General features: G+C 46.2%; 2 protein-coding genes across 4 annotated transcripts in view; both read left to right on the top strand.

The window, feature by feature from the left end:
• Window positions 1-1,603, top strand: part of macf1b (microtubule actin crosslinking factor 1b) — a 46,574-nt gene extending 44,971 nt beyond the window's left edge. Inside the window, exon 40 of the mRNA XM_029260061.1 lies at window positions 107-1,603. Coding sequence (XP_029115894.1) covers window positions 107-132 — 26 coding nt within the window. The 3' untranslated portion in view covers window positions 133-1,603. The remainder of the gene's footprint in view (window positions 1-106) is intronic.
• A 5,836-nt stretch (window positions 1,604-7,439) lies between these two features.
• Window positions 7,440-13,125, top strand: LOC108940600 (riboflavin transporter 2-like). Of its 3 annotated transcripts, none has more exons than XM_018762854.1 (4): window positions 7,440-7,509; window positions 11,085-12,147; window positions 12,275-12,398; window positions 12,518-13,125. In XM_018762854.1, exons 1-4 carry the CDS (start codon window positions 7,470-7,472, stop codon window positions 12,728-12,730), a joined length of 1,440 nt encoding a protein of 479 aa, XP_018618370.1. In that variant the 5' UTR covers window positions 7,440-7,469; the 3' UTR covers window positions 12,731-13,125. The 3 variants fall into 3 exon arrangements, with proteins under 3 accessions (XP_018618370.1, XP_018618372.1, XP_018618371.1); XM_018762856.2 differs by lacking the exon at window positions 7,440-7,509 and adding an exon at window positions 10,115-10,229; XM_018762855.2 differs by lacking the exon at window positions 7,440-7,509 and adding an exon at window positions 10,115-10,416.
• The last annotated feature ends 1,231 nt before the right edge of the window (window positions 13,126-14,356 follow it).

The following is a 14,356-nucleotide window of genomic DNA, read 5'->3' as shown; positions in this document are numbered from 1 at the left end:
GGATGGGGGGAGTAGCCAGGTCTCGACCTCCCGTTATAACAGTTGTCATGACACGTGGCGCATTGTTCATACGTCTCCGTTGTTTCCTGCCGGGTTCTCCGTCCAGAAGAAGCCGAGCGGCCCCCCACATGACCCCCCCCGGACCTCCGTGAGACACCCGGACACCAGGCCGGATACGGCGCGTGGAGCTCAGTGGAGCGCAGGGGCCCGACACGGGTCACCTGGAGCCCCTGTACAGACTGACGACGGACAGGCCCAAGTCCCGCCTCTCCGCACACTACCGGCACGACTCAAATCCCAACAGCGGGCCGTCCGCTGGGGGAGGCAGCTGTTTGTGCCTCTGTAACCTCCTACAGACCGCTGGTCTGGTCTGTGACTTTAGTTTGCGGGACCCCAGCAGCGTATTGTCCGCGGAAGCGGACCGATGTGTTGGATTGTGCAGCATGGATGACGACGACGGCATGAGTTAGAAAACGAATATATCTGTAGAGGCCTGCACTTATTGTCCATTATCCATTGTATATTACCTTCTAACGGGTCCGTCGGCTCAGCCGCATCGCCGCGGCAAGGGCACGAAAACCTCGTCCAGGTGTCGGCCCGGTGTTCATGCAACGTTCCTGGATCCGAATGTTGATGTTCACCTACCAGCCTTGACACCTGGCGTCCAGAATTCTAATCTCTCTCCATATTCTTTATGTGTGCCTTCAAAGTATTTCGCATGTATAACCTCCACCACCTTGAGCATGGCGCAACGTCCCGAGAATCTGCTTTTTTGTCGCTAAGCTGAGAACCGAATGAGAACAAATTACCAACGTTTTGGTTTTGTTTCGTTTTTATATCTATATCCTCCGGCTCTTGTGTATTCTCAGCGAGAACTTGTGCTTGGGTGCATAAGCTCGACACACTCAGAGTGTTTCTGTGCTGTATTTGAGAGAAGGGATGGACGCGAATGCAGGAACGTGGAAGCGCCACAATCCACCATGTGCTCCGGCAGGCGACCACAGCGGGATCTCCTGGCTGAGCGATCAATATAAGTAGCATAAATATCCATTATTACACACCATGTTGAAAACCAAACGCGCGAATCTTGTCAATGTGTTTGTCTTCTCAGGATGAGGCCTTCTGTTTCTGACAAGTCAGACTATACAGTAGCTTCTCGAACCTCGGACACGCGTTGACGGCATACGGGTTTTACTTCCGATCCGGGTGGCGGCACGAAGCGCAAGGCTTCGCGATCCGTCACGTGAACTTTAAACAGACATCCGGTGTGGGACCTGCCGGATTTCCCTTCGGCATTGCTCCTGAGGCCGGTGCTCTGTTGTCTGTATGACGCCACCGAGGTAAAAAAAAACCCAACATCGCTACTGAGAATTTACTCTTGACACCGCTGGGACTCAGATTCCCCTTCTGAGCACTGAATTCCTGGTGGGAGGAGAGATGGGGCGATGTGACGCGACTCTTTCTGTTCCATGACCCTCTATGCATCTGGTATTGCTGCAAATGGGAAAGGAGATGTTCCCTCATCCAGCCCCCAGTCCTGAATCTAACCCAGTGTAAATGTAGAGGAATGTAACTAATTACTATATCAATGTTACTGTAAAATACACCGTTTTCTAATAAAATGCAATACAGAAGTCTGCCATCAGTTTCTTGCTTGATGCTTGTGGCCTTTTGCCCTCTTTTTTTCCACGTCATGTTGTTCAGAAGGTGCTCAGTGGTCGCAAAAAGATGTATGAAAGCTACCACGTTTCCTCTGTTTCGTTTCTGGGCCGACGCCACGGTAGCGACGGTGGAAGCCGCGGACGGTTCAGGACAGCCAGCAGCCTCCACAGCACCTGGGTGACTGGGCTAACAGAGGTGTGAAACCTACATGTGGAGGTTGGAAAACGATCTACATGTGCATGGAAACTGAGCAGCATCCCTCCACCCTCACACACACACACATCCAGGTCCAACCATGGAGCTGCTGGTAAAGAGTACAGGAGCACCGAGCCCCTTTGTCACTGGTGGTTACGAATGGGTGGGGGTGGGGGCTTTACTTGGGTTTTGGAAAGACCAGGCAGTGTGGAAACCTTCAAGGTAACTCAGCTCCAGCAACACGTTAGATTTGTGCCATGTGGGGTCACCAAATAGGGTCGAACGAAACGCCACACTGCCTTTGGGAAGGTGTCCACAGCATGACCCTCAGTGTGGGAAACAACCCTCATCTGGTCAGGCAGAGGGGGGTGCAGTGGAGCAGTGGCGCAGTGGGCTAGGTTGAGTCCCGCCCTCTGGTGGGTCTGGGGTTTGAGTCATGCTTGGGGTGCCTTGTGATGGACTGGTGTCCCATACTGGGTGTGTCTCCTCCTCCTCCGGCCTTGCGCTCTATGTTGTCGGGTTAGGCTCCGGTTTGCCGCGACCCTGCTTGGGACAAGCGGTTTCTTACTGTGTGCGGTCAGAAAACTGTTACAAGAGATGCATTATTGCTCTTTAAATTGTTTCAATTTTAATTCAAAAGTTAATAGAAATATTAAAATTCAACCTTATAGAACATTTTAATTTATTAAAGATATATAAGAGTTTTTTTTGCAAAATATAGCAAGCAAATAACTTGAGAGGTGAGTTTATTACTAACTTTTTACTCATTGGGACTTAGCGCTAAGAATGACTTTGGAGTTGTGAACAAAGCAAGTTATGAACAGATGTCACGCGCACGTCGCCCGCACCTGCGTCTCATCAAGGCGGCGTGGGATGAAAGGACGAGGATTCCGCGGCTGCTCGTGAAGCCTCACTTGAGCAATCGCTAGTCCCGTGTGTCCAACAATTCCTGTCCTTTTCAAAGTTCTTGATGTCCTGGCTCCCGACCTTCGCTTCGTCTCATCGTTTACGTCCCTTGTTTGCACAAAGAATCATCGCCCATCGCTCATCGCCCGACCTTCGCCTCTCCCCGACTGTGGCTTTTTGTCTCGACCCCTGGCTTTGTTTTTTAATAAACGGAACCCGCGACTGGGTCCTACTCACTTTCACCCGGCTTCCATTGTTCCAGCATGACAATAGAGCTCCGTGCCTAAACTGAGCTTATAGTTGAGGTGTCAGTATAGAAACTAAGTACATAAATGAACTCATAAGCTTTTTAGAAAAAAAAAAAAAATCAGATGTGAGAGTTCCATATTTGTCATAGGTTACATTTTTAATGAATTCATCACTGTCTTTGACACCCAAGTTCATTTGCATTTAAACAAGAATACAGCTCAGCTTGAAAGTATGTGAACCCCATAGGGACAGTCATTATTCTTATATGAAACATTAAAACGCACTTATAAAATGCAAATATTAAAAATATTAAAATAAACATCAAATGAATAAATGACTATGATTTACACCCCTGACTCTACTTACCTACTCGGTGTAACCAGTTCGACTTGGGCTTCACTTATTTTTACACCTGCACTACTTGTGTGTTTCTACTACGCACGCGATTTCCTCTAAAGCAACATATGGAATTGATCACCACACACACATTGTGTCACATGAGAAACACTGATTCTCATTAAATATGCATTTTGTGGTAAAACTATGGGACACGATGGCTTCACATACTTTCACCCAGTACTTTATGTTTATTTTTATATATTTATTTATTCCACTGGGTAGAAACACATTTTCGGGTACTGGGAGTGTTTTATAGGAACGGGACTGACCTTAACCATCTCATCTTCGGATGAACTACAGCCAGGACAGGTTTCCGTCTGCATCTGCAAGGACATTTGGCTTCTTATTTTGACTAAAGAGATGACTTGTTTGTTCACTTATTATCATCAAGTCTTGTAGACATAACATCCTGATGCTGGATCCTGTCACACTGAAGAACCATTTCTGTCTTTCCGAAGGTTTGCGATGCCCGTGCAATTGTTTCCATTTACAAAAAAAAAAAAAAAAGAAAATCATAATTTCCCTTTTAATGGAATAAACTGGAACATTTAAAACTAATACACCTCTTACACTGGTGCACCTCATCACAGCATATTTGAGAAACATTCCAGTGTGACCCTGGCAGCTCAGATTAAATCCCTTGAAATGAAAACACCTCCAGTGGACCAATGAGAGGAGCCCGTCGGGGTCTGGGACTGCGGCCCCAACGGGAGAAGCGCCCCTCACACCACAGGCCCTGTCCAAACCCGCGCCGCTCGCCCGTCCTGCAGCCAAATCGCGGCCCCCCCCGTGGTCCCGAGCGCCTCCCCGACGACACGGACCTGCTTCCCAGCTGGACCCCCGGAGCACGTGAGTACTGGGGCTCGAAGGCCCCCGCTGTCCGACACGGCGGGATTCACGCTCGGGACTCTCGACAGAATCCCGTGCTAAATCTCTCTTACTGACACTCTTGTACATTTTCTGCTTCATTTTCCACTTCTGCTTCAGTTCTCCATATTTTGTCTCAGACAAGGAAAACAGATTGACCATTCCTATAATCAGCAATCAATAATCAGTTTTATTCTCCACAAGGTCCATTGAACCCTGTAGCTGAAAGGCAGTAATATGTACGCGACCAGTCCGGCACACAGGGACAGGGACGCCAACAAACCGTGTGCAGTACATGCATGTTTATACACTGACTATGTTGCCAATGCCTGAGCTATATCTATAATGCTGTTCAATTTTAATATACAGTATACTGTATGTATCATCTATTATCTACTTATGGTGACGATCATAAGAATGTTACTTTTAACATGCCATCATACTGTTATGGGTGTTTGTTTATCTATGCGGTATTTATTTTTTCTCTCTTGTTTCCATGCTGAAATGAAAGGCCACTGTATATAGATTATACTCTGTTTTACTGTATTTTACTGTATTACTGTATTGCTCTTTGTTGTTAAGGGGTCTCGAAGGCTGTGTGTCCTTTCACCATTTTCTAATGTACAGTTTCCTTCATTTTCTTTCAAACACATAACAGTTTGAAGGATTTTGTTGCTTGGAATTTGTTGCCTTGGAGACTGAAGGAACTGGGTTTGAATCCCAACTCCTGCTGTAGGACCCTTAATCAAGGTACTTACCCTGAACTGATAAAGTAAAAATTACCTTGCTGCATAAATGGGTAAATCAGTGTAAGTGGCTTGATCAGAGGTCCTACAGCAGGATTTGGGATTCAAACCCAGTTTCTTCAGTCTCCAAGGCAACAAATGTCACACTGTCAGTTGCCTTGGAGAAAAATTCCAGATAAATGAATAATAATAATAACTATAGCACCTGCTTTGAGTATCCAGCCGTGATTAACTGTTACACACCCAGCACACCAAGTTAAATGAAGCAGGGCAAAATTTACATAGTATAACATAGTATAACTGAGTAAATCCATTAAAAAACCCAACTAAAGAGGATTTTTCCTTTTTTTGCAGCTCACTGCTCTCACTATTTTATTGAAATGGGTTTTTTTCTCTCATGGCACAGCTAGTAGTGCAGTGGTTAGAGCTGCTGCCTTTAGACCCAGAAGACCGCAGGTTTGAATCCCCTGTCCAGCTGTAGTAACCATGAAGAAGGTACTCACCCCAAATTGCTCCAGTAAAATTACCCAGATGTATAAATGGTAAATAATTGAAAGTAGATTAACAGGATTAAGTCGTTTTGGAAAAGTGTGAGATAAATGAATAAATGTATTGTTTTAGGAATCTTTTCTAATATTTCGAGGTGTTATTGAACATGGCACTGGAGATGTTTTCTCACACGCCCAGAGGGGGAACCCGGTGTGGAGCTCAAGTAATGAAGTTATACAGGCCTTCTCGAACCTGTGGCCTCAGTCTCCTGACCGTTAAAATGAACCAGATGAGAATGTTGTCTGTTTCGATGATGAGCATCATTGACGTTTATGCTCAGAGTGGCGACGCCGTGATGAATTCGCAAAAATTTTGCAAATATCAAATTAGGCCCTTTAACATTTTTTTTTTTAAATGTTTTTGCCTCTGTGATACTTGAGCAAAAGTAACGATAACGAAAAACACATATCTCGACACCGTAATTTAAAACATTTTTATTATTTATACTTTACATTTGCAGTGGGTTGGACCACAGTCCTGCTCTCCGGTGGGTCTGGGGTTCGAGTCCCGCTTGGGGTGCCTTGCGATGGACTGGCGTCCCGTCCTGGGTGTGTCCCCTCCCCCTCCGGCCTTACGCCCTGTGTTGCTGGGTAGGCTCCGGTTCCCCGCGACCCGGTATGGGACAAGTGGCTCTGAAAATGTGTGTGTGTGTGTACTTTACATTTTTTAACAATATTTATGTGACATTTGTAATTGTAGGTTGATATTTAAAAAAATTAAGAAAGTGCTTTTGGATACACTAATATGTGGGAGAAATGTTTTCTCCCCCAAGAACCGATCAACCGCAGGAGATCCGTACAAAACACTGGCACGACTTTTCTCCCAACGGGAGAACTCCGAATAGCTGGATCTCTCCAATCGGTTTGCGTTGCCTTTTTATTTCCAAACTCACACACAAGTCATCATAATAAGGCGCGGCAACACTCTCGAAACTTCCCCGGCGTCCGACGCAAACGGTTTACTGCGAACTATTTGTCCCCCCCTTTTTTTTTTTTTTTTTTTTTCCCGCGTCTCATTTCCTTACCAACATTCCCTATTACGTGAGCAGTCACACGAATACAAAACGGAAACAAACTCTCCAAACAGAACACTACCTGTCCTAACCTACCAAAATAAAATGCTATTTCCTTTTCCGGTTGCTTAGAAACAACCAGAAAAACATGCCGATCCCCGCGCTCATTCGGGGGTCTGTCGCCTCGCCCGTCTCTAATTGGTTCCCCCTCGAACCAAAACCCAATCATCTTGCAATAAATACGAGCCTGACAACATCAATATAGGTTCTACCTTTTCTAGCACGTGTTGGCACAGCTTCAAACACACACACACACACACACTTTCAGAACCGCTTGTCCCATACAGGGTCACGGGGAACCGGAGCCAACCCGGTAACACAGGGCGTAAGGCCGGAGGGGGAGGGGACACACCCAGGACGGGACCGTCGCAAGGCACCCCAAGCGGGACTCGAATCCCAGACCCACCGGAGAGCAGGACTGTGGTCCAACCCACTGCGCCACCGCACCCCCTCAGCTTCAAACAAACTGTGTTAAACCCGTGAAACTTTATTTAAACCCTCAAAACAATGAATGAATAAATAAACAATCAAGTAACACCACGAAGCTACATCAGCGACTCAAACTGGTAATGACCCTAAAATCAGCTACCAGTTTTCTACACTACTTTCAAAAACAAAGTGTTTTAACCCTTCATCATGGGTTAATAAACAATTAAACAAATATACTTTTTTTCAAGATGCATATCACCTTTTTCACTGACAATATCATTACCTAAGGACAGGCAGTGTATGCTGTTTGGAAACTTTGTAAAGATAAGTTTCCGTTTTGTACTCGTTTCGAATCGAGTCAGATTGTCTCTACGCTCCTGAAACGCGCATGCGCCATGGACGATCCGGAATTTTCCTGCGTGGAGAGCAGACGAGGTAAACCGCGTTTCTTCCCCTCCCTTGCTCTCGAGAGTGAAGCGGCCATTATATTGTAATGAGCTGAGGGAGTTCGGAACCACACTAGGGATAATAATTCCAACAGCACTGAAATTAAAGTTTCGAACAACTAAGACAAGTCTAGCAGACCGCGCGCGCGCACTCGCACACATGCGCACTCCCACACCTCTCACGTCACACGCATTCTAATGAGGAACACGATAAAACACAAGTATTTACAATTAAACAACAAATAATAGCGCAAGGTATATTTTTGGTCTCCATGTGCTCAAGCGTCGGTCAGGCGTGCAACGCAAGGGTGCTTTATATAACGTGAAAGCTCTCCGGAGTATTATACTAGTGTTTTTTTTTTTCCCCTCCTTTCTGAGAGAGCGTAACAGTTCCTCAGAAAATTCTAGACTGTTTACATGAGTATAACTGAGTAATTACTGTTCCTAATACTTAGTACTTGTGAAGCCTTGTTAATGTTATTTGTTTACATTTATTTCAGTAATCTGAGGGGAACAACAGAGCTAAGAACAGGAGTTAATGATTTGAGGAGGGCACGGTTGCGCAGCGGCTGCTATGTTAGGATGCTGTTCATAGGCTTCGGTTCAGAATTCAACACAGTCCTCCCTCAAATATCAATAACTAAGCTGAGCCTGCTGGGTCTGACCACCTCCCTCCGCAACTGGATCTTGGACTTTTTGACCGGTCGACCCCGGTCCGCCAGGATCGGCAACTCCACCTCCGGTACCAGCACGTTGAACACCGGCCCTCCCCAGGACTGTGTGCTCAGTCCACTGCTGTTTACCCTACTGACTCATGCCTGCGCTGCAAAGTACAGCTGCAATCATATCAAGTTTGCTGATGATACTACAGCTGTGGGCCTCATCAGCAACAATGACGAGTCAGCGTACAGAGATGAGGTGAAGCAGCTTGCAGAATGGTGTAGAGACAACAATCTCTCTCTTAATGTTAAGACTAAAGAGATAATTGTTGACTTCGGGAGGACCCCAGTAGACCGGTCACCGCTGCATATCAACAGAACAACTGTGGAGAGAATCGAAAGCTCATGTTTCTTGGTGTGCGCACGACAGAGGACCTCTCCTGGACTCAACACCACCTTGCCTAGCCAAGAAGGCCCAGCAGCCTCTCCACTTTCTATGGAGGCTGAAGAGAACCAAACTCTCTCATCCTCACCACCTTTAGAGAGGGACGATAGAGACTGTCCTGACCAGCTGTCTCACCGTGTGGTACAGGAACTGCGCGGTCTCTGATCGCAAGACCTTACAGTGAGTTATGAGAGCAGCTGAAAAGATCATCAGGGTCTCTTAACCCACCATCGACACCTCATATAAAAACCGCTGCATCTGCAAAGCCACCAGCATTGTGGACAACCCCTCTCGTGGACTCTTTGCCCCCTTTCTATCTGGCAGAAGGTACGGCAGCATCCGTGCCTCCACCAGCAGACTCCAACAGTTTCTTCCCTGAGGCAGTCAGATTACTCGACACACTGCTGCCTCCCAGTGCTCACCTGGCAAAGTCAAACCGCTAACCCAGCATGACTCAGCACTCCACACCTGCTCTTCACAAAGCTGCGTGAGACGTTATATTGTGGGACTTGTTTTTGCTGCTACTTAATACTTATTTCTGCTACACTACGAAATGGTTTACAGTTTATAGCCCATGTCCTGTGAATTTATTGTCCTGTACTCGTCTCACCCTGTTGTCTATTTGAACTTTTATGTAGTCCTGTGTACTGTTCTGTGCTGCACCACCATGGTCCTGGAGAAGCAACATTTCGTTCCACTGTATACAAGCTATATAGAGGAATGACCATTAAAAGCCCACTTGACTCGACGTATGAATTATTCTGTGTATAAAGACGGTTTTGTTACATTATAGGGAGGAAAATGTCAAAAGGGTTTTTTTTTTTTGCTTGTAATTGGGTCAGTATTTGTATTAAAGAACTCAATCCTTTAACTAGGGTGAAATACTGTTTTTTAATTTACAGAGTTTGAGATATTTAAGTTAGATGTTTATTCTGTTAAAATCTGTTTGCATTTCCTGTTATAACATTCTTTAGAGAACCCAGGGCACCGCCATTATTATCAGGTTAGCAGAGAGCGGTACTACACTGAAATTACCACAGTAATTGAGCCTCAGCGCATCCCGCCCGTCCCTTTCACCGTGTCTCAGCAGTGGCTCCCGTTGGCGTGTCTGCTGTTACACGTGTGTAAAATAAGTGACAGGCAGATCATGTGTGAAAGATCTGTATGGTGGAACTTCCACACGATGAGTGTGAGCAGCACAGGAAAAGCAGGTTCCTGGTTTGGCGACAGCTCAGCTGCTGCTTCTTCCTGCTCTTTGCCTCCACTGAAGGGAAGCAGTTAAAACCGTTCTTTGTTGGCCGGGATGCCTTGTGCTTCGGGGGGCAGGAGGGGGAGGGACCGTGGTGTCAAGGTCACCATGCGGGTGGTGTGTGGGAGGGCTCTGCTGTGCGGCAGTATTCCCGTTTCCGTGGTGTTGTCAGAACGGCACAGCTGATTGGCGCAGAGGAGAGGAAGTGCCCGCCCACAAGTTCAAAATGAGTCAGGTGTAGCGTGTGTGTGTGTGTGTGTGTGTGGGAAGAGGGGGTGGGGTACACTGATGTAACCATGAGAACACACTGACCGCTGGGAGAGGAGTCCAGACGACCCCACGGGCTGCTGCACATGGTAGGATGTAGAGCACTAGATCCAGATGGATCAGGCTGTCTTTGTGAGAGAGAGAGAGAGAGAGAGAGATATCAGCACCCAGGCGTCTGATTCTTCGAGAAGCCGGTTCTTCCTGCTTTCACGCACCTTTATTCCTTTTCCTCTGATGTAGCATCTCTGAAACGGCAGCAACGATTCCTAGTTTACGGTCAGTGCCTTTACCATCTGGACCGCGTGGCTCCTGGTTGTTCCTTGAATATTAATGTGTTTTGTTCTTTATACTTGTATTGAAATGTATGCAGTTGTGTTCAGGTCCTCTGATGAATTTCCCCAATTTGTACTCACTATCCTTCTACACAGGACCAGAGAATAATTTTGTATGTATTTTCCCATATTGCGTAACCAGAACTCATATTATTCCCACATTGACATTTTATGATTCCTGCTGGAAATTCCCCGCTTGTACTGTGGTAAATATAATTTGTAATGCTGCATCAGACAACAAGAGATTCTTGAGTCATACAAAAGAGAATTTCACTTTGAAATTCATGACCTGAAACATTTTTTTAAATGCTATATATTAGTATTAGAAGGTTTGGGATCAAGAAGGTGATTTTTTACACTATGACACCACAGTCTTCGTTCATCTGGTTTTTTTTTTTTTTTTTGGCAAAACTGAATATTTTCATTTAATTCTTTATATAATTACTTTTACCAATGCAGTTTTACTTTTTAGTGAATGATGCAAACTACTTGAACCTGGAGCTGTTTGGTCACAAGTGCAGTTGCTGACCTGTTAAGTTCTACTGCCCCCAGTGGACTGGAGGATAGACGGGTCTCATTTATTTTCTGCTTTCTCTGTTCCTTTCTTTGCAGACCTTTTTCACTTGAAGATGCCCCGCCGCCTCTCCAACATGTCACTCCTCACCCATGTGTTGGCCTGCCTCTTTGGCATGGGCTCGTGGGTAGCCATCAATGGCATGTGGGTAGAGCTTCCACTTATCGTCCCAGAGATCCCTGAAGGCTGGTACCTTCCTTCCTACCTGACCATCCTCATCCAGATGGCCAACATCGGCCCCCTACTCGTCACGCTGCTGCATCGCTTCCGGCCTGGAGCGCTCAATGAACCTGCCGTCATCTATGCCATCGTGAGCATGGGCTGCGTGGCCTGCCTCCTGCTGGCCTTTCTGTGGAAGCGCACCGTGGAGATCGCAGGCTCTGCCCACAGTGTGCCGCTACTGGTGCTCACCTTCTTTCTGTCGGTGGTGGACTGCACCTCGTCTGTTACCTTCCTGCCCTTCATGATGTGCCTTCAACCACAGTATCTCACCACATACTTCATCGGTGAGGGCTTGAGTGGGCTGGTGCCAGCACTGGCGGCACTGGTCCAGGGTGTGGGCGTGGTCCACTGCAGGAACTCCTCTCACATCTCCAATGGGACTCTGGTGAATGGCTCAGGAGCAGCTTCCGAGCTGGAGGCCCACTACCAGCCCGCTAACTTCTCAGCCGAAGCCTTCTTCATCTTCCTCAGTGCCATGATGGCCGTGTGCTTGTTCGCCTTCCTTCTCCTCAACCGGCACCCGGGCGTGAGGCGGGAGCACGAAGAAGGTCGCTACCTCAGCGCGGGAGCTGGTGTTGGCAAGGAAGAGCAGGGCCTCCGGCTCCGCAGCCAGCAGGAGGAAAAGCCCATGATCGCTCCTGTGGACCACCACCAGAAGGAGTGCAGGAGTTCCTTTGGGACTGGAACCTACAGTGGACTGCAGGTGGTCTTTATCTTTGTGGTCCTGGCCTGGGTCAATGCTCTTACCAACGCGGTCCTGCCATCGGTCCAGTCCTACTCCTGCCTCCCCTACGGCAACAAGGCTTACCATCTGGCCGCTACCATGGCGGCCTTAGCCAACCCTCTGGCGTGCTTCATCGCCATGTTCGTGCCCATAAGGTTCGTTCTTTTGTTTGCACTTCAAGTGGAAGTGATCTTCTTCGGACTTTAGATAACGCTAAACACGACCCTGTGTGATACATGCATGCATGCACACCATTGACCTGTGGCCCCTCCCATCCCGCAGGTCCTTGTTGCTGATGACATTTCTCACGGTGTCTGGCACGGGCATTGGCGCGTTCATCATGGCCATGGCGAGCTTGAGCCCTTGTCCACTTCTGGTCAACCGCACCTCAGGAACGGTGCTCATTGTAAGTTCCTCTTTATCCTTCTTAACATGGAAGGGCTGCGTCTGTTTAAAGAACTTTAAATGGCCAATTAGAATAGAGAATTCATTAATGAGAATATGTGTTTGTTTTCCTGAACGCAGGTTGTAGCATGGATCCTCTTTGTCCTGACCCTGTCCTACGTCAAAGTGATCATCGGGGTAATCTTGCGGGATGAAGGACACAGTGCCCTCGTGTGGTGTGGCGCAGTAGTGCAACTGGGCTCCATGCTCGGGGCCCTGACCATGTTCCCTCTTGTTAGCGTGTACAGTCTTTTTAAATCTGGGGACCCTTGCAACACGAAATGTCCACTCTGAAGGCACAGCGCTGGTCCTTTGCCCCGTTCCAGTTTGATCTGTAGGGCACACCTGCCGTTTACTCCCCCTGACCAAGTAGTTTACTGAACTCTCTAAAGACAGTATTCTGGGTGAATGCCCTGGGGACCCAAAGAGCTCTATTGTAGGGGCTGTATTTTGTTTTGCAAAGAAAGGCTCCGGATCACTGTGACCCTGCTGTAGGACAGGTTGCTCACAGTGAGTGAGAGGGAGTGAGAATTTATTTTTTAAACTTCTTTTTGAGCAGTGTGAGATCCTCCTTGTCATTTCCATGATTTTAGAGTCTTTCAGCTTGACCAGTGCATTTGTTATTTATATGTATTTTCTTTAAAAAGCAAGACGCATTATTCTATCTGCCAAATAATGTACTAAGTTTGAAATAGTTTTTTTTAATTTTTTATTAGAGGGCTATAATGTGTTAGTGCCTTAATATGAGAATGGTCTATTTTGCATACAGCTTACAGTTTATGATTTGGTGTGCAATTGATTAGTGTCAATAAATTGTTTTCACAAATCTGAAAGATGTCATGCATTTTATGTACAGCCTAAAGTGAAAATTTTTCTAAAAATCAAATATTCTGATATATTCTTAAAGGCAAAACTAAGAAATACATGTTCCTGACAGCTTTACTGTCACTGCCTTCTTGTTTAGTTACACAGAATAACTGTATATTTGTGTGTGTGTGTGTGTGTGTGTGTGTGTGTAATGAAAGTATACTGCAGCACCTGATAATTCCAGAAATTTCATCTGCATTCCACTTGTTCCCACATGTACCATGTCAGAAAATGCTGGTGCATCACTGAAGCCATGAGGGAGTGAGACAGACTGTGTTCTTTAAAATATATATGTTGCAGTTCACCATCCTTTCTCAGTGTCAACAATCTTCCTGTCATCATCCTGCTGGGACAGGAGGTGACAGTGTCGTTTTGCAATCAGAAGGACCTGGGTTCAGATCCCACACCTGCTGAAATGCCCTTAATTTACCCTGAATTGATAAAGTACCCTGGTATATAAATGGATAAAACAGAGTAAGTAGCTCAGTGTAGAAACCTCACATGATAGGTCACCTTGGAGAATATTGTTAACTGAACAAATGAATTAGTAATACTCGTGAATTTCTTTATTCTCGTATGGAGTTTACATGTATTCATTTAGAAGACGCTTCTATCCAAAGCGAAGAACATCTCATAGAAGGTACTATGCGTTTGTTACATTAGCAGGAAGAGACACTTGGATGCGGACGTGTGATTCTAAAGTGCAGTTAGCTTGTTTCTTTCCACCATATGAACCAGTGTTCATCACACGAGTAGGTGCATAAAACTTTATCAAAATATCAAGGATACCAAATTACCTTCCTAGTAGTATTTTTCTTTGTTTTGAGATAGATGTACACTTGCGTTACATTACAGGAGTAGCTGTGTAAAGATTTATCCGAACATGATCTTAAAGTTATGAAGCATGAACATTTACAGCTTACAGTGAGTCTGGAAGAGGTGAGTTTTAAGACCCTTTTTAAATGTGATCAGAGATTCAGCAGTTCTGAGTGAGAGGGGGCAGTCGTTCCACCAAACGGATCCAGAACTGAGAACCTCCGTGCTTTACCTTTC

Source organism: Scleropages formosus, chromosome 18, assembly GCF_900964775.1.
Source record: "Scleropages formosus chromosome 18, fSclFor1.1, whole genome shotgun sequence".
Lineage (NCBI taxonomy): Eukaryota > Metazoa > Chordata > Actinopteri > Osteoglossiformes > Osteoglossidae > Scleropages > Scleropages formosus.
Note: the sequence above shows the minus strand (reverse complement) of the source record. Positions and strands in the feature narration are given on the sequence as shown.

Excerpts from the sequence above, each read along its gene's own strand:
- LOC108940600 (XM_018762854.1), top strand. The coding sequence starts at position 7,470 with ATGGACGATCCGGAATTTTCCTGCGTGGAGAGCAGACGAG. Across the intron at positions 7,510-11,084 it reads CTGCGTGGAGAGCAGACGAG|ACCTTTTTCACTTGAAGATG; the intron begins GTAAACCGCGTT and ends CTTTCTTTGCAG. Across the intron at positions 12,148-12,274 it reads GCCATGTTCGTGCCCATAAG|GTCCTTGTTGCTGATGACAT; the intron begins GTTCGTTCTTTT and ends CCCATCCCGCAG.